Genomic DNA, 19,670 nt, shown 5'->3' on the forward strand with positions numbered 1-19,670 from the left:
AATATTTGACCAATGTGTGTTTATGTTAATACTTGTGCCCCCCCACCCCCCCACTCCACACACACACACACACACACACACACACACACACACACACACACACACACACGCACACACCGAGCAGAGGGCGTGTGTTTGCTTTGCATCCTCTCAGCTTTATCTCCCCTGAACAGACCAACTCAGCCTGCTGTCAGAAATACATATTCATATTCTGCAGAGAACAAACTGCTGCTGCTGAGCTGACGAAGAACCGACATGTTGGTTCTAAGTGTGTTCACCTAATAAAACTACAGGGAAAAGCGTCATTAGTGACGTTCAGTGGTTAACTCGACAAAAAAAGTGAAGTCACAAGTGGCCCTGAAAGCAACAGGAGACTCTGCAGCCTGTCCACTAGCGCCCCCAGGAGGGTGCAGGTGAGTATGCCATGTGTTGACGCCAAACAAACACAAGGAAAACACATGAGGCTTTAACTTGACCAATTTAGATACACTTATCATGGCAGAAATACATAATAAAATAGATCTATTTTATAAAATATAAAATAATAGGTCTCATTGATTGATTAGTGCTGACATACATTACGATACTACTGCTACTACTAATACTACTACTACTAGTAATGAGTAAAATAGAAAATAACACAACATATTGAACACATTTAAGTGTATAAATAATAATAAAGTGACACAGGAACCTGCAGTTACGTGTTGAAACCAGCAGGGAGCAGAAAAGGACCGTGTGGTGGTGGAGACTCAGACTCGATGAGTCAAACTCAATCTCTTCTCTTTTCTTCCACTGTCACGGTCGATTACTTTTTGCAGATGATCCGTCCCATAAGCGTTATGATTTGTGTTTCTCTGAATTGCAAATATATGAGACATATGATCCTGCGTCCTAAGTTCCTGTTATTATAATTTCATAAAGCAACCATACTTTATGATAATTTAGTTGAAAAGCCATGTTTTAAAGTTTTAAGCTCAAAGATTCAAACGCTTCCAGCTGCTCAGACACTTATAAAGAACTGTTTCTGAAGAATTAAGAATTTAGTCCAGAGCTTTGGTTCTGTATTTAAAGTTAAGATCCCCCAAAATAAACCAAAGTGCCCCAGTCGCCCCCTGGTGGCTGGCTGCAGTATAGATCATGATCCTTACCTAATCCGTGTTGGTAAATGGGACCAAAAAAAAATAATCAAAGAACATCCATCGATAATCAACACTGCTTGTCCCTTGACATACATAGACAACATTGGGAGGAGCTATCCCAGCTGATGTTCACTCTCCCAGTTAGCCATGTCTTCAGCCTGTGGGAGGAAACTGGTGAATCCAAAGAAAACCCACTCAGACGAGCTGGAACTCCAGAAAGGAGGAAACTTACGACACCATGCAGCCCAACTTTGACCCAGATAACTGAAGTTTAATGAATCAGTATCTGTTTAAATTCTTTATTTGATGCTACAAAATCATTGTGGAACATCCTGATTGACAACCCACTGTAGCATTGTGCAATAACTCTGGATCCTTATAATAACCACTGTACAGTTACTCCCGAAATTATATTATATTATATATAATATATATTATAATTATATTTAATTATGTTTACTTATTTCACCCTCACTGGATAACTGTAATATGCACATCTGCACTTCTTTTCTTAGACCGTCGCACTGTTCGGACTGTTTGTATTGTTTTGTTTTGTTTTGTTTTGTTTTGTTTTGTTTTGTTTTGTTTTGTTTTGTTTTGTGATGTGTATTCTTTGTAAGCAACTGAGACATACTTTACCGAGTCAAATTCCCTGTTTGTGCAAACTTACTTGGCCAATAAACATGATTCTGATTCTGAACAGGTGTATCGACCTCAGTATGGCAGTTTTCAGATTTGGGATATTTAGGTGAAATTGTGGATAGTGGCAGGAAGTGGAGGCGTGTCATCCAACTGTATATACAATCTATGGCTGGGGGTTTCCTGAAGGACCCCTGGATAAACCTGAGGGGGTTCCAGGTCTTTTCTTTTTAAACTTGGCATTTAAAAGAGCAAACTGTTCACTCCTCTGGAACGGCTGCAGTCTGTGGATCTGGGCCCGTGTTGCATGAGTGTGAATAACGAGCGAGGACAATGTGTTTGAATGTTAGTTGGATGCGTCGACACCTCAGACCTTCTCCTGTTTCCTCCCGGGAGATCGAACCCATCACAGGGAGCGTGTGTCCGGTCGTATCTCTTCCCATCAGCGATGTGAAGTATTGGACTGATTGACGATATGTAAACGCATCAGTGCGTCGCTTTGTTCAGGGACATCACCCAACACCGTGTGACGCATGCTGCCCCCCCCCCCCCCCCCATCACAGCCTTTTATTCTACATCCGGTTTCTCTCCTCTTTCTCCAACTTTTCTCATCTTTCTCTTCTTTCTTGGAATCTCTTCTCCATCCCTCTTTTCCTCCCGTCATCATCAATAAGCCCCCCCTCGGGTTTCAGCCCCTCATTTACTGCTGATTCTAAAAATACCCTGCAAAACAAAGGAGCCCCCAGCGTACGTGTCAGTGTCTGTAACCTGAAGCAACATGCAAGTGTGTGTGTGTGTGTGTGTGTGTGTGTGTGTGTGTGTGTGTGATGGGAGTGACCTCAGTGTGTTGATGTCAGAAGTAGGCGGGTTGTTTTGTGTATAAAAAGGCAGAGATACTCATGCTAATATCATTTCATCACTAGAGAGCGTTCACACTCGTCCATGGCTACAGTTGTACCTGTAAGTACCTGTGTGTCATTGTGTGTGTGTTTGTGTGTGTGTGTTTGCATGTCCATCTCAAACTGCTGCATCACTCGTGCAGTTTAATTCTGTGTTTTACTTCTGGCTTAAACAGACTTTGAGATGATCTCATTCAGATCTGCAGGGGAAAGCAAACTTAAGTGTTTAAAGTGTAAACGTCAACATTTTAGGAAACTTGAATATAGTAAATTTCTGAAATAGAATTGAGTTATTGTTGCTGTAGACATCTGATAGGAGGATCGAGTATTGTTTTCTCTGTGCATGACGTTAAGTGATATACTCAGTTATTATGAGTACAAGTGTGTGTGTGTGTGTGTGTGCGACCGATGAGTGGACAACTGTTGCAAGGCCGAAGGACACGATCCGGTGTCGCTGCTGTAAATGAATCTTCACTGAGTTCTCTCTGTGAGATTGATCCTTTGTGTGTTTTTGTGTGTGTGTGTCTGTGTCTTGGGTTTCTGATGAAGTGGGTGATTAAGTCTGCAGAGGCTAATTACAATGGGGCGAAGTGTGTGTGTGTGTGTGAGTGTATTGTATGTATGTGTCTATACATAGATAATCTATAGTGTCTTTCTACAGCATCTATTGTGTGTTGGTACATGAACATGTTCGAGCTTCAGGGCGAATGATGTAACTAAACAATTATCAGTGTTTTGAATTCTGCATCAGTTATCAAGTGATTTCCTCAGTGGCAACGAATCAGTGTCACACACACTCATCACGCAGCAGATTCAATTAAATTCCAATAACTTAATTAACTCCACTGGGGGCAGCTCCCCTCCCCCCCACTGGGGTTAATTAACAGTAAAACAACATCAGAGCAGAAAATTGCTTCCGAACAAGAGAATACAAAGATGGTTTTGGTTGGTTGGGAAGAACCCAGTCTGGTTTCGACATGTTAACCACATGGTGAGACACAAGATACAAGGGAGACCAATGAGGGACAAGAGTAAACACAAATAACTAAAGAATAAATAACAAACAAGTTAATGGCAATAAAAAAAGTTTAAAGAATTGTCCTTAATTTCATCAAATCTCAAATTTAGTGTTTATCATTGTGTTGATTTTATGGAACAACACAGCATTTCATGTGTAGTTGTTGGTAGTTGTCTATGTTAGTATCAACCAGAAAGCCTTTATCTGTAATTGTACAGCTATGCAATGCAATTTAGTGCATATCTGTATAGTGCAGATAGTGCAAGATATAAATATAGATATGATAGAACAGACAGAGCGCTCTGTGTGTAATCATCTTATACTATCATAAAAAAACCAGTAAAACCAGGGTGTTATTGCAGCTTGTGTGTATGTGACCTTCTCATAGCATCGGATCTACTTTATCCTGTTGTACAAAACTGAAGCCAAATACTTGCTGCTGGTCGTGATGACACCTAAAATCAAAAAGCGAATCCAAATGGTTCGGCTTCACAGAGAGACATTATCCTGATGTCTGATTGTCTCACGTGTCCGTCTCCTACCAGTTTGCGTCCTGCTATGGCAGCGGTCAGCCCCTGTACCTGTTTGGCCGGGCTCCCCGAGGCACCAACTATCTGGCCCTCTTCACGTACCGGGGCCCCCGGTGCACGCCGAGGCCCCGCCTGGCGTACCCCCCGCCCAAGATGACCCTGCGGCAGATCTGTGGCATGCTGAAGGTGATGAAGCAGGTCAGGAAAAGAGAGGCTGCTGCGGCGGCTGCTGCCTGCAGGTGATCAACGACTCCACTGCTAGAGACCGGGATTCATAATGTGTCAATGGAGCTTTACTTCTATGAGCTGATAGGAATATGTATGACCCAGTGTTTCAGTGAAGTACCGTCACCCACAGTCTTTAACATAACTTTAATTGGTTAAACACAAATGCATTAAGTTTTTTTTAATTCATATTTGCAATGCCGGTGAGATAACCTTTTCCCTTTGAGTTAAATCAACTTAATTAATTAATGTGTTACTGATTGAAGTATTAAAGGGTGAAGGTAAAAGCTGATTGTCAAAATGTAGAAATCAAAAATAACATTAGTTTTACAACTGAGTTCCAATTTGTAATGACACCTGTACAAACGATTTAATTCATGGTTAATAAATATTTAATGATTACTTCTTGGATCAGATATTGATGTGAAGAAACAGTTAATTGGTTTTAAAAGAAAAATACTTGTTACTAACATTTTATGAATGCTCATTAAGTTAATGGATAAACTTATAAGACATCACCAAGTATAAATCCTGATGTATTTAAGGAAGATAATGTGGCTGTAATCCCTCCCCCCCATGCCCCCCCGCAGTGTGATCAAACCTGTGTTTCTGTCGGCAGAGGTCACAGGAGCCTGAGGTTAATAATTAAGAGCTCTCGTGTCACTGCCAGAACCCATCTTCAATCACACTTCCTCCTCTCATCTTCCTCTTCCTTGGTCTCTGGTTTCTCTCTCCGCTCAGGAAACAAGGGTCCAGCTCTCCGCCCCCGCCGTCGCCTGGCCCCAAGTCGGACAGGAAGTGCCTCCTGGGCGGTCCCAGGCACAAACGCAGCATCAAACGTGTGGGCTGAGTGCAGAGCCCCCCCACGTCCCCAGCAGGTTACACCATGTTTCCACACTCACAGTCGGGATCATGGCATGAGCCCCCTCCCATGGAAAGGTCAATTCAGATTATTCCACTTTGGACAGCGAGCAGAGCCACTGAGGACTTTGGAGGAGGTCACTTGACTTGTGTTCTGTCTGGAGAGGAAGACGTGACCTTGTCCCCATTTTGTTAGGACAAAAAAAGCTTGAGTGTTTTTATGTTGTTGTTCAGCAGAGTGGATTTTATTCTCTGTATTTCTGTTGTGGTCGAGTTCAGACTCTTTGTCCACTCGAGGACCTGATGAGTAACATCATGCTCCTGAATGAAGCTTGTTTGACGTGTTTTCATGTCTTTCATCATAAAACCAAGAAAAACTTTTAATAACTTTAACCAATTGAAAACTCATGAATCTGTTGGGCAGATGTGGTCCAACTTCAAAGTCAAATGGTTTCTGTCTCCTCTGCTCGTTTTATGCTGTGATGTTGAACATGTTTCTTAAATGTGGAATAAAATTTGAAGATCTTTGTGATAATAAAAGATATGACTGCATATATGGTGCTTGTTTGGTTGAATGAAAAGCTTACAGACATCCAAGACTGCCTTTGGATTCTGATTCAAAAGTTACTCAATAAAGCATGTTCCTTTTCCAATGAATCCACAAACCACTTAATATCAGTGTGAAGCAAACAGAGCTGCGGAAATATGTGTGAAACAACCCGATTTGTTCAAGCATGGACAGAAAGGGTTGTTGTGTTGATGACGAACACAACTAACAATGTGTTTTTTAGTTTTAAATCATTACAAAGACCAACAAGAGTGTCACTGAGTCGACTGCATCCCTCTGCCAAGGGCCCTGTCTGGCATTATGAAGGAAATACCTTCATAAAACCAAGAGAACCAGATTTTGATTTGAATTTGAACCAACTCACTTTGTCGAGCTGAAAATCATGCATGGTCATGTGATCGTGACCTTTTATCCTTAGACAATAAGTGATCAGTTCCTCTTTGAGTCCAAGGGATTATTTGTATCCATTAAAGACAGTCGTGAGATATTCCTTTCACAGTTTTCATAATTGATCAATTTTAACCTTCAACGATAAACTGTACCACTTCTTTAGATTTCCCTTTATCATTACAGTATTTCTGATCGGATCAAAGGATAACTGATCAAAGGTGTGATGGTGATCAGAGCACAATGGGCCTATAGAGTAGAAGAAGTGTACAGCCTGGACTCACCAGGGGCCAGACAAACTCAAACTGAGTGCTTGATGTGCATTAACGATTCTGACTGAGGCCCGTGACGAATGCTAGGTTCTTGAATTGTCCTCCAGAAATATCCCGATAAATCATAATCAGGTCAACGGTGTTCGAGTAGAGAGAGAAAGCTTCTGTTGCAATGATCCGTCTAATTCGCAAACTGACCAATCGCCTGCTCACTGTGCAGCGAGGGGACGGACGAGGAGATGAGACGGACAAGCAGGAGCTCTGTGAGGACACGAATGACCAAGTCAGTGACGTCTCACCTGATGGAGGGTCTGATCGGGGAAGCTTAATGGAAAGTTGGAGTAATGACCATGAAGACTCTCATAACGGACGCTCAGAGGAAAATCGGGATGCTGACGATGAAGAGGCGGATGATGGTAGCTCTACAGAAAGCTGGATTACTGACGAAGGAAATTCTGATCATGGAAACACAGAGGAAAATGCTGATGATGAATATTCTGATAATGGAAGCGCAATGGAAAGTTTGATCTCCCTTTTTGTAGCCAGCCTTGAGGCAGGTGGTAACACTGACAATCGAAATTCCGATAATGGAGGCTCAACGGAAAGTTGGAATGCTGATGAAGGAGATTTTGATGAAGGAGATGTGGATGAAGGAGATGTGGATGAAGGAGATGTGGATGAAGAAGATGTGGATGAAGAAGATGTGGATGAAGAAGATGTGGATGAAGAAGATGTGGATGACAAACACTCAGAGGAAAATGATGGAGATTCTCATAAAACAAGCTCAATGGAAAGTTGGCATACTGATCAAGGAAACTCTGATGATGGATGCACAGGGGAAAAGGAGGATGCTGATGATGAAGATTATGCCACTTCCTCCGTTGACCACTGTGATACTGAGTCGGTACAAACGCCAGGTGATCACATGCTGATTGGCTTCGTTCTCACCAAGCTAGTGCTGCACACCACGCTGAAGGCCCAAGTACCGATGCGCTTATCAGATTTAGAAAGAATAGTCAAAAATCTGCTGGAGAAGAGCGAGCAGCTCCAGGTCAGCCCCGGGAGTACGATCAAACACAAACACGTCAACCGGGCCTCCAAGGGTTTGTTCAAACACCTGTGTCGGAGGTTCGGCTCCGCGGTGGAGCTCCTGGCAGCCATCGAGAGACAAAAGGCTGACGACGCCATTATGGAGGCCGTGAGGATCTTCACAGCCAAGCACAAAAAGAGGAGCTTTCTGGAGAGACTCCTCTCATGTGTGAGGAAACTCATCAGGAGGGCCCGTTCCATGTTTGCAAGTAAATGTGAGCAAGGAGTCAAGTTGAAGACCAGGGAGTCAAAGCTCTGGTTTCTTTACAATGAGAAACATGATACTCTGGACCCACACACACAAACACACAAACACACTGATCAACAACAGCTGATTACTGACCTGTAAAGGACAGCTATATAATATAAACCTCTACACTATGAACATTCAACGGGATAAATCAATAAATACAAATGTAATGTACAATTAGTAATGTGAGTATTACAGTGAAATTGTTTTCACAGTACAGAAACAGGAGTATTTATATGATCTGATATTGTTAAGGTTTGAGGAAGGAGATGGACCCAGGAGCAGAGGTATATGAAAAAAAAGAGTATTTAATATAAAAAGAATCTAAACTAACCAAAAACACAAAACACTAACAGTGGAAAAACAAGAGGACAAAAAAACAAGGAAACTTACACGAGGCTCAGGAGATCAAGACAGGGCAGGAACACAGGAATGGACATCACCAAGAAACACCGACGAGAATGACAAGAGGAACCAGAACAAGAACAGCAAGAAGAGCAACACACAAGAAGCAAGAAGAGCAACAACACAAGGAGCAAGAAGAGCAACAACACAAGGAGCAAGAAGAGCAACAACTAAAGGAGCAAGAAGACAAGACGCAAGAAGCAAAAAGAGCAACAACACAAGGAGCAAGAAGACAAGACGCAAGAAGCAAGACAGCCAGAACAGCAACCACACGAGCACAATCCGACATGGACAAAGGGAAGGACAGAGGCTTATATACACAGGGCAGTAACAGGGAGGGAACACATTCTGGGTGACCTGTATTCACTGTATTTCATGCCACTACTGCAGCTGGAACTCTGAGGGCTGACTGTCTGCATGGACTGTAAAAACATTACGGACCATACGATAAAGATGTGCTCCCACATGTATCTGCTATGTTTTCTCCTCCAAACGAAGAAAGAGTTAGTCAAGTATTTATCAGCTTGAAGAACATGAAGAGTCTGTGACCCTGTGGATCTGCTGGGTTTGTTTGTGTGTCGCCTCACGTGGAGTTTGTGGTGATCACAACATCTGGCCAAACGTCTGCAGTGGAAGATCCAGCCATTTACAGAATAATGTGTTCCTCTAAATAAATGAATGAAAATTAAATACATTGTGCAGTTCACATTATAGAGGAATTTGGCCGCCTGGTTCAATGTGGTGCTTTCAGTATTTCGGGTTATTTGCTGACTCGTGTGTGTCTGTGGTTTGGTGCAGTGAGATAAGCACACACACACACACATCACTGCAGCAGCTGTGAACTAGATGTGGCAGCTTTACACAACAGCTCAGTTTTCACACTCCAGCGCTCTCATTACGTCGCCCTCCCCCCCAGAGCTGGTGCTCTGGTTTTACTGTATCGCATCATCCAACCTTTTGTCTCAGGTGTTGTTTTGTGTTTGGGTTGCAGAGGTCAAAGGTCACAGGTCACATGGTGGAGAGTTGTTTACTGATGGGAGCGATGTTGAGAGGCAAGCAGCTCATTCAGATAATTAAATAACCAGAAAACTGAATGTATTGAACAGTCTTAATGACTCTATAATGATTCTTTTAAATTGTCTTCCTGGGAAGCTTCATAATTGTGTTTTCTGCTTCATTAGCATCATGTTGTTGTTCTCGAATCTGTCCTCGTGTTCTGTTGTTGTGTTTCAACTCTACACCTCTGGGAGAAAACGTTTCTAACACAGTGTTCCATCTGTGTAATGATTTAACAAAATCTAATTTCTGTCAGTTTTGGCACCAAAGTAAAAAATCATTAGTTACAGATCCAGTGGCTCCGCAGATTTTCACAGTAAAAGCTTGAGGTACCAGTCCTGCCTCCCTCTTCATTAATTTACACTGCAACACATTATGAACATGCACAATATTCATTTATAAAAGAAAACTATACAAATTTAGTGGATATTTATAATTGTCTAGATCCATTTCTTCAGATTTCTCCAAAATGATTTGTTCCACGACCTTTTATTGTTGTTGAACTGTAGAATTTCTAGTTGACGTATTTGTGTATAAAGGAGAATGTATCTTACGCTGGTTGTCAGAACTGTGTTCAATGTAAAACGAGGGGACGGATCGACATGAGCCTCGAAGCACATGTTGTTTGGATGAATGAAGAAGTCAATACAACTTAGTGTGGCTGCCGATCAGGGAGAGGATCCATTGCATTGACATTTCCATTGATTTCCCACAGTGCATGAATCTGTACAGTGACACGAACATAACACAGAAATCCACCTGTCACAGGCTGAGTTCATCTAAATAAAAATCATTTATTTTTCATTAATATTATTATCATCATCATCATCATTCTATCTAGAGAGAGTCCACCATGCCACTTTCAGAACTGGGGTAGTGCTAAGACGTCTGTCTGTCTGTTGATGTACATGGTGGAGAATGGGGGGGGAGAGAGAGAGACGGGGGACAGACAGACAGACAGACGGATGGATGGATGATGGGGTTGAGAGAGGAGGGGCTTGTACAGGCTCACGCTCCGGGTCATTCTTCATGCTGATGCAAACAAAGAGGGGATGATAATAAAGGAGGGATGGAGGGACAACGGAGGGAGGAGAGAGTTGTCTTTAAAAGTTTGTCCCTGTCGACCTACATGAGACTGGGAGGACGAGGACCATCTGAGGGGACGACGGAGGAGCAGCTTCAAGCTCATTGGTCAGGCTGCTGGACAGGGAACCAGGACAAGCCAATCACAGACTGATACAGAGGAGGAGGGTGTTTGTGTGCATGTCTGCGTGTGTGGTTGTGTGTGTGCGTGTGCATTTGTGTGTTTGTATAGAGGTGTGCTTGCACTGCTGTGTGTGTGTGAATCCGATTGCACATGTCTGTGAGTGTGTAACTGGTCAGAGTTACTTCGATCCATTGTCACTGTACACTTGTCAAAGGTTACTGTCACAACCGGGTACAAAGTTGAGGTAACAAACATCCTTCTTCTTCTTCCACCTCTGTGAAGAAAAGAGAGGAAGACGAGGATGAGTGTGAGCAGGAGGACAGACGAGACGAGACATCATCACAGATAATGAGATAAATCAACTGTCAATCATGAGGTTCACTCGTTAGTAAAACAACTAATTAAAACCAAACTGATCAGACTGACTTTTTTAGTTTGGTCAATGTTCAATCTTCTTACATGGAAGCACAGAAATGCTTTTGTGTTAATTCATGGGCGCTGTCATATCGTCGGTTTTCCTTGTTTGCATTTGTCAAATTCACACACGTAGCAGCAGAAAAAGTGTCAAACAAAAAACGAAATCATCTCAACACAAAGCCGTGAGTCGTGTTTCCAGCCGTTACCTGCGTTTCACCGCGCTGTGGTGTTAACACTGGAAACCATGTTGTTGTCAGAGTTTGACAGAGACTGTTCTTTTACTACTGGATCTGCAGGAGGAGTGAGGAAGGGAGGTCATATTCCACAATTACTGTATATAACAAATGTCTCACCCCGTGTTACCTGTGTGTGTGTGTGTGATTTTTAGTGTGTGTTGTGCTTACAGAAGTACGGGTGCTCCATGGCCTCTGTGGCCGTCAGCCTCTGTTGGTGGTCGTAGCGTAGCAGCTTGTCCAGCAGGTCCAGAGCTTCTGGACTCACCAAGTGCTGGTTCTCCGTCTGCACAAACTGCTCCCAGCGCTTCCTGCTCTGCCTGCAGGGACGCACAACACACATCGACAGTTACACACCATCACCATCAACACTGAAGCGGCATCGACCCACAACAGCAAGAGGAGGAAAATACATTTGACAGGTAGACGATGGGTTTTGTAGGGAAACACTGATCGTCCAACAGGAGCCTCCACAGGATTCCTGGAGAGGCTCAAAACTGACACCAGAAAACATCAGAGCTGAAATATTCTACACTGTTGTTCTTTATCGATCAGTGGAAGAGTGAATGACACAACCGCCCCCCCCCCCCCCCCCACACACACACACACACGCAGCTCCTGTTTGTCAGAATGACCCACAGAGCGAACTCACTGTCCCAGCAGGTCTTTGAAGCGCGGGTCCAGTTCAATGTGGTATTTGCGCAGGTATCCGAACAGCTCGTCCGTCCCCAGCACCTTGGCAATTCGCACCAACTGGAAGACACAGCACACGTGGGGATCAAACTCGGTTCTCCACTGTTTGAACTGTTAACATGTTATCCTTCCACCTCTGTCATTGTGATGAACTCGTTAAGCTTTAGTTCTACTAGAGCTGACACGACAGCGCCCTCTTCCTGTTGTTACCCTGAGTCACAACACACGACATTCATCAAAGGTCCAGGTCACGAATCCAGGTTGTCTCTATTACATGTTCAGGACGTCCTCACTAGGACACAGGATTCTACATCAGCCATGTGTAAGTATTTCCTTATTTGTTTCTCAGCATGTTTGTGTGCATTAAATCATCTTATCCGTCTCTTTTGATTTGAAGAAGCTGCTGTTGTCGTTGGTGTGTAGGAGCATCACGTGTGGTGACTGCAGTACCTGATCGTAGTTGTCTTGTCCGTGGAAGAAGGGCTCTTTCTGAAAGATCATACTGGCCAACATGCAGCCCAAGCTCCACATGTCTAGACTGTAGTCATACATCTGAAACACAAAATCATCAAACAGCACTGCCGATGATGAGAACACACACACACGTGTCCAGATTATCCACATGAGACTACAGCGTATTCTCATGAACGTGTGACCGGGAAAACTTTGTTTGTTCAAAAATGAAAAAAGGTGTCAGCCTCGGTGTGTGTCTGTGTGTGTGTGTGTGTTACCTGGTAGTCCACCAGCAGTTCGGGGCCCTTGAAGTATCGTGAGGCCACTCTGACGTTGTACTCCTGGGACGGGTGGTAGAACTCTGCCAGTCCCCAGTCTATTAGACGAAGCTGTGGAAACAGTTTGTTCTCCGTCAGCTTCACTTCGCAGAAAGTTTTAAAAAACTCAACAACATCAGCGGGGTGACCTCACGTCACTTCCTGTGACAGTGGGTGTGTCTGCAGGGATAATTTACACTTATGGTAGCCTCCTGCCCCCTGCTGGACAAATACTATTGAGTTGTATAGAAAGTGTTTTTCTGCACTGATCAAAGTGAAAATACTTCTTTCTTCATTTTAAATTCCCAAAAACATTCATCAATGCACGTTTCCTCTTAAAAAGAAGAGTTTGACGAACTTTGCTGTCGGCTTTTTGGCGATTAATCAATGCGGGGGGGGGGGGGGGGGGGGGGATTACGCAAAAACAAAAGTACTGATTTTCGCAAAACTTGGTGGGGGGTTAGAGACAATATTGATTTCGTGTTCAGATTTTGCAATGTTTTCGCTTACAACTCTGCGCTTGCACTCTGATACACCCTGCTTGTGCTTAGATTTCTTGCTCTTCAGCTTCAGCTCTACTCCTTATTTCTCCTCTGCTCTAGGACAAGATAAAACACACTCTATCCAGCAATGTTAACACAAGTGATACAAAAAAAATCCTGTGTCTGCATCAAAACTGTGGCCCGATCTCCGTCCTCGCACCAAGTTTTGTGAAAATCTGTTTAGTAGTTTTTGTGTAATCTTGCTGAAAAAAAACACACAAACAAACAGGGTTTTGAGTGAGAGCGTTAGAAAATCCAAACATGAATCAATGAGTCCTGCTCTCAAACCGAGAAACCAGACTTTTGAATAAACAGAGAGGAACAACTCACAGTATTTTCCGCTGGTGACAAAGGTGTCAACATTTAATCATTTAGTCACACACATCCCAAATGGATGGTGAATCAGAAAATGCATTAACATTTTTAAACTTGCTGTTAAGACGCGTTGATTTTGTCCAATCCTGATAAACAACAATGTAATATAGAAAATTTGGATACACAGGTGGAGCATGTAACCTGATCCAACCATCGCTGCTCGTGCTTAGCTGTTGACATTACTGTTAAACTGTTCAGAGCAGTTATACTTAAAGCTTCTGGGACTGGGCACAGACTGCATCCGGCTGTAGCAGGACTCACAGTTCATTTAAATGTAAATGACAACTGCTCTTATTTTAAGAATCTCACTGCTCGTGGACCCGGGGACTCCATCTGTACAAAAGTCTTCTCAACAATAATCTGGCTCCGGTTCAAACACACAGAATAAGGAATAGGGAGAGTGATGAAAGGATGGAGAAAGCCAGAGAAAGAAATAAACTGGGAGAGAAACAGGAGCTGAAAAAGCAGAGTGGGATGTAATATTCAGAGTGTGTGGGTGAGCAAAGAGAGAAAAATAGAAAGTAGGCTATATAGGGCACCGCCTACCTTTCTCAGCTGGTGATCAATCATCACATTGTGTGGTTTGACGTCACGGTGCATGATTCCCATGCTGTGACAGTAGTCCAGAGCCTGACGAGACAAAAGAGACAGGCTTGTGTTCACAGTCGTTTTAATTCCTCTGAAACACAATAACACAAATCAGGACATGGATTAATCGTAGTTCGTGGAAACAGGCCTCACCTTCAGTAGTTCATACATATAGAAACGGATATCGTAATCTGTCAACTTCTGGTACAGCTCCTGGAGGGAAACACAAACCTGATTGAGAGTCTGACCGAAGCCTGTGAAAAGTCGCTGCTGCCCCCTGATAACAAACCATCAGTACAACATGACCAGTGGGAGCAGAGACGCAGCAGAGGAAACCAGAGGGGACGACTGTACCTTGAAGTCTGTGTTATTGATGCATTCAAAGACGAGCGCCGGAGTTCTGGACTGTTCATCCCCCACAGAGAGACAGAAAAGGACGGAGAGTCACAATCAAGACACATTCATTATGATTCAGTCGCCTGATTAATCACAGATTTGATTAACCCCACATTAAGATCTGAAGAATTAGGAACAGGATCCAAACTCAGAACAGAGTAAAACAGGAGGAAGAGCAAACGTCCAGCTCAAAGGTCGAAGGTCACAAGAGCAGCTGCTGTTGCTTGAGTCTAAAAACTCAAGCGAAACTCTAAAAGTTGTAATTTCCAGTAAAAACTTGGTCCCACATAAAAGGACTCTGCTGGTTCCCACTGTACGGAACAAACTCATGTCTCAGCTCAACGGCCTAAACATACTCCTCCTTTCTGGTTGTTGAAGTTTTTCCAGCTGATAAAAGTTGTAAAAGGAAAAATAGAAATAAAAGACTAAAATGTAAAACTACTTGATCTTCCCACAGATTGACTTCTTAAGTTACACACCTCTGTAAATTCAGAAACTCCCAACACCAATTCAAATCTTTCTTTCTCCCACATGCACAGAAATTAATCATCACATTCAGTCCATGATCAAAGTCAGTGGCTCTTATTAGAGTTAATATGATTTATAATTATACACAGAAATCCATGATTGTTTAGAGCTCATCAGAGTGAGGCAGTTTCTTATTTTAGTTTCCATAAAGCAGCCGTTCGGTCACATGCTGAAAGAGGAGTCATTGTTTATGCTGATTGTTACAAGTGATAAATTAGATTCTAGAGTTTTATAATTGAATTTTGACTTGATTATCTCATAATTAACTCTAAAATGTTTTTCCGGAAGAAATACAAGACAGAGAAATATGTTTTTAATACCCAAACAAACATGGTGCACTTCAATATGTACCAGACACAAACCGTTTAGTGTCCATAAAAAACTTCTCTATAAGCAACGTGGGGAAAAATCCACAGTCCTGGTTCTGTGTAAAAAGTTGTTTTTGAATATGAAAGACATTAAGTTAAGAGCCTCACTGGGTTTATCTCATCATTTCAGCTTTAGGGTTTTAAACATATTTTTCCCGGAACGAGAACAAGGTTTCCTTTTCATTACCTCGACTGTGGGCACCAGCCGTAGCCTAAGTGTGTCTCACCACCATTTCATAATCTACCCCAAAAGATTCCACATGACTATTAACAACGAACATCGTTTTTGTGCGTTTGCTTGATTGTAGCGTGAATAGATTCACTGAGGACTCCTTAGGAAAACCAGGAGAAATCCCACTTCATCTGTGACCCACCATTCAGCCTCTAATTGTTTGGAGACAACACCGTCCTCCTCTCTTTCTCTAAAAGAACATTGGACAGGTGTTGTTTACTGCCCGAGTAGTGATTAGTCATTAATGAGCCTACCACTGGGTCTTTGACTGTGTCCACCAGTCGGATGATGTTGGTCCCACCTCGCAGGTTCTCCAGGATCTTGATCTCTCGCTTGATCTTCTTCTTCTTGACCGGCTGATTTGAAGAAGGACAAGTCGAGAAAGACAAACAAAGACAAGGGATTTAACAGAGAGCCAAATACAATTATATCACATCATCTGTAAACACAACTGATTCTGCCTTGGTGTTCTTCAGTCTGTCACATTTAAATGACGAGCAGATTAACTCCTGCAGCTTCAGACAACATCCTCTGTTTATACTCATTTAAATCTCCAGTGTCACAACTGAACAGGTGAAGCAGGAAGTTATTTTAACCACCTACATCAATGTGTTTATTGTTCACGCTGCATAATTCATCTAGTAATATTCAAATAATTTATGAATTTACGACTCACTGCTAACGGATTGTAAAGTTATTTGGTTTAAAGTGATGACGTCAGCAACTCGTGTTACAAAATTCCCGGCGACTTTCAGAGTTGTTCCGATTTGATGTGGCGCTCACGTAACTTTTTTCCAGACTGGATTAAATTTCTCAGATTATTCCGGCACAACTTGAATGCACAATAAGAGCCAATCAAACTCCGGAGACCAATTCGGTTTCAACTGTGGTTATTACAATCGATCTTATGAACATACAACAGAAAAAAATTTATTCAAAAATTTCAAAAGATGATTTCAAAATGGTAAAAAAAAAATTGAAATACAAAGACTAGTGTGGAAATATAGGGATTGTATAGGAAGTGTAATTTGATTATTTAATGAGTGATTAATCACCCAAATGTTTTCATTATCTATCTGTGATCTATATTTGCTTATTCGTATACAGCTAAATTATTTTTTCATTCTCTAATAAACACTTCAACACAAATTAATACAGTATATTATTCAAGCTGTGTAAATTGTAAATAGCACTTTACACCCATCTTATTTTCCTACTGCCTGTGTAAGTGATCACTGTTCACTTCAGGTTTGTATAATTATCTCAAGATGGAGAGTTTATATATCGTTTTATTCTAACCTTTTATATTTGTTATAGTTTGGTTAACAAGCATTTAAAAATCAATCTAGCCCAACTGCCCCCACTACTAAAAGATCCTCAGGGAAACACAGCGTCTTATTTTGTTAATAGTATGTGACTGTTATACTCCAATCGGGTTTGAGTGATCACGCTGGAGGTAAAAAAAATTGGGTTGGTTTCATCAGCTCGAGGAGGATAAGAGAACCCAGATATTGTAGGACCCCCCCCCCCCCCCATGCTTCCCATTAAAGTCAAGAGTCTGAAAGAAAAGTGGATTGTTGAATGGGAATCAAAGCGTGGATCAGATCAGTTAATGCCCCAGTCAGCCTCTCAGGAAAAGCCGCATTTCACTCGGGGCAGCTCCACCCCGCTCACCTTCAGGATCTTGACCACCACCTTCTCATTGTTGGTGATGTTGATCGCCTCGAACACTTCGCTGTACTTCCCTCTGCCCAGCTTACGAACCAGCTGGTAGTCCTCCTGGTTGCTATGAGGACAGACGGAGACACACAGCAGAGCAGATGTGAGACAGAGAGACAGAGAGAGAGAGAGAGACAGAGAGAGAGAGAGAGAGAGAGAGAGAGAGCGAGAGAGAGAGACATGTATTTCCAGCGTCAGAGCTGTCGATAAGTGAGTGTTCCTGTTAGTGGGATGAAGCTCTGCCCCCGGGGACTGGAGTGATTTCTGCCTCTGGTTGCAGGGGAGGGCAGGGGAGGGGGGGGGGGGTAGTCAGGGTGAAGGGATGGACGTGAAGTGTCAGACAGCAGGGGAGTGGGCTGGGAGACTGTACTACCGTAGTGTCATCACACCCTTGCAGATATACGTGTAATAATAGATCCCATCTGCCACACACAGACACTCTCCTCCTCCTCCATAAAAAACACAAATGCACACAATAACACTCCACAAGCATGTAAGTGCAGCAGCATGCAGCAAACACAGAAATGTCCTCACTTCCAGTTGGGGACGTGGGCCTCGTAGTCCCAGTACTCCCGGCTCTTCAGGGTGTTGACGTCTGCGTACACACGGGACTTGCTACCGGCCACCGGACCCGGCATGGCGAGACCCGTGGCTCGGGCGCTGCGGTGGGACTCACGGACAAGACGAGGCGAGGGTGGTTGGGTGTTGAGGGGAGTAGATCCGTAGTGTGGGGGTGTGAAGTGGGAGAGACCAACCAGCGAGCTTCCCTCTGCAGCGACACCCAGCAGGGTGAAAAAAAGAAAGGAAGAGATGGAGGAGGGAGGAGGGAAGCAGATGTGACCACCGGGGTACGCCGCAGTCAATGCCCGCCGAGCAGCGCTCCCTGGTCGGATTGTCAGAAGCAGCAGAGCCGGGGTAATGGTGCAGCTGCACGGGGGCGGGGAGGCATCGGGGTGTTGAGGTAGAGATGATACGGACCCCGGGGAAAGGCAACCGATGAGGAGGAGGATGAGGAGGAGGAGGAGGGAAGCGGGATGGAGATGAGAAAATTTCGGGTCGAGACTCGGGGGCTTCTCTCCTCACGGGCCCCGAATCTGGGCAGAAAAAAAGAGGGTGGGCTTCCTGCGCGGGGGGCGGACGGCTGGGGGTGTGTGGGGAGTGTCCTCGGTGGTCCAGCTATCAATCAGCTGCTAATGGGGGGGGTTCGGCCGGAGGGGAGAGCAGCGGAGCGGCGGACAGATCGATGTTGTTAGCTAATATTAGCCGGCGATGCTTCCGGAGCGCGGAGATGTCGCACCGACGGGGAGCGCTCGGCGCCGTGAGCCACCATCGGCAAAGCCCGCGTCATGTGCCGCCGGCCGTGCGGGGAAGCGGCGGAGGGCCTCGGGGGCGGGGGGCCGGTGCCAGACGCCGACGGAGGTGCCCGGAATGCGGCGGGATGTGGTGCAGCGGCTCCCCGGTGGAGAGCGCAGGGAGGCGGATTGCAACTGAACGGCAGCGAGAGAGCCGCCCGGAAGTGAAAGAAGCTCAATGCCAGGAGGAAAATGTGCAGCACGGCCGCCGGGAAACAGCGCCCCCTAGTGACTGGAGGCAGCACAGGAGGAACATGTTAGATAAACCTCGATAAAACCCAAAGCCTGGGATTTTATCAATGGGCTGCACAATTTTCCTCTTATTTTCTATCCTGAAATGTATCATTTCTTTTCAGGATTTCTCAGATTATCAATATGAAACACACAATCACACCCCAGGATTTATTTATACGATGACGATATTTAACGATGCTAAAACCTGACGACAAAACAACATGCATGAAGTTTAAGCCTCGGCCCATGGATGTCTTGGGCCCAAGCCATCAAGGATCCAGGCATATCAGAATTGAGTTACACAATAACATTGTCCACAAACAGAGTACATCACACATGACATTACATTAAGACAGTATTCCGAAAGAGAAAGAGGATCACATGCAAATGTCCATTGCTTAAAAGGAAAAACAAAGACAAGTGAAAATAAATATATCTATATATTCTGCTTAGCATAACAAATGGAGGAGTAGAGCAATGGGGGACCAGTTGTAAAAGAGCATTCAAAAGTTCCATCCTGTACATATCTTGAATTCTATCCCTCCATTGGGTTATTATGGGGGGCTGTGGCTTCAGCCAGGAGGCTGTTATTACTTTATTTGCTATTACAAGAGGGGCTCTCAGAAGTTTTTTCTGGCTATTTTCTTCAAGGTTATCAGGCAAAGTCCCTAAAAT

At 43.8% G+C, this 19,670-nt stretch overlaps 1 protein-coding gene across 2 annotated transcripts; it reads right to left on the minus strand.

The window, feature by feature from the left end:
• Positions 1-10,115: 10,115 nt before the first annotated feature.
• csnk2a2b (casein kinase 2, alpha prime polypeptide b) lies at positions 10,116-18,935 on the minus strand. Of its 2 annotated transcripts, XM_062390130.1 has the most exons (12): positions 17,944-18,935; positions 17,365-17,476; positions 15,945-16,046; positions 14,521-14,571; positions 14,320-14,379; positions 14,125-14,208; positions 12,623-12,733; positions 12,342-12,443; positions 11,851-11,951; positions 11,370-11,518; positions 11,172-11,255; positions 10,116-10,822 (listed from the first exon to the last, which is right to left on the minus strand). In XM_062390130.1, the coding sequence occupies exons 1-11, from the start codon at positions 18,045-18,047 to the stop codon at positions 11,179-11,181; spliced, it is 1,053 nt and encodes a 350-aa protein (XP_062246114.1). In that variant the 5' UTR covers positions 18,048-18,935; the 3' UTR covers positions 10,116-10,822; positions 11,172-11,178. The 2 variants fall into 2 exon arrangements, with proteins under 2 accessions (XP_062246114.1, XP_062246115.1); XM_062390131.1 differs by lacking the exon at positions 14,521-14,571.
• Positions 18,936-19,670: the final 735 nt, after the last annotated feature.

The sequence above is a fragment of the Platichthys flesus genome, chromosome 6 (genome assembly GCF_949316205.1).
Source record: "Platichthys flesus chromosome 6, fPlaFle2.1, whole genome shotgun sequence".
In the NCBI taxonomy this organism is placed as follows: domain Eukaryota; kingdom Metazoa; phylum Chordata; class Actinopteri; order Pleuronectiformes; family Pleuronectidae; genus Platichthys; species Platichthys flesus.

Bases quoted from the DNA above. Each gene is read 5' to 3' on its own strand.
- csnk2a2b (XM_062390130.1), bottom strand. From the start codon at position 18,047: ATGCCGGGTCCGGTGGCCGGTAGCAAGTCCCGTGTGTACGCAGACGTC. The intron at 14,209-14,319 runs GTGAGGCCTGTT...TTGTCTCGTCAG, and splicing joins ATATGTATGAACTACTGAAG to GCTCTGGACTACTGTCACAG. The intron at 11,952-12,341 runs GTACTGCAGTCA...TGTGTCTTCCAG, and splicing joins GACAAGACAACTACGATCAG to TTGGTGCGAATTGCCAAGGT.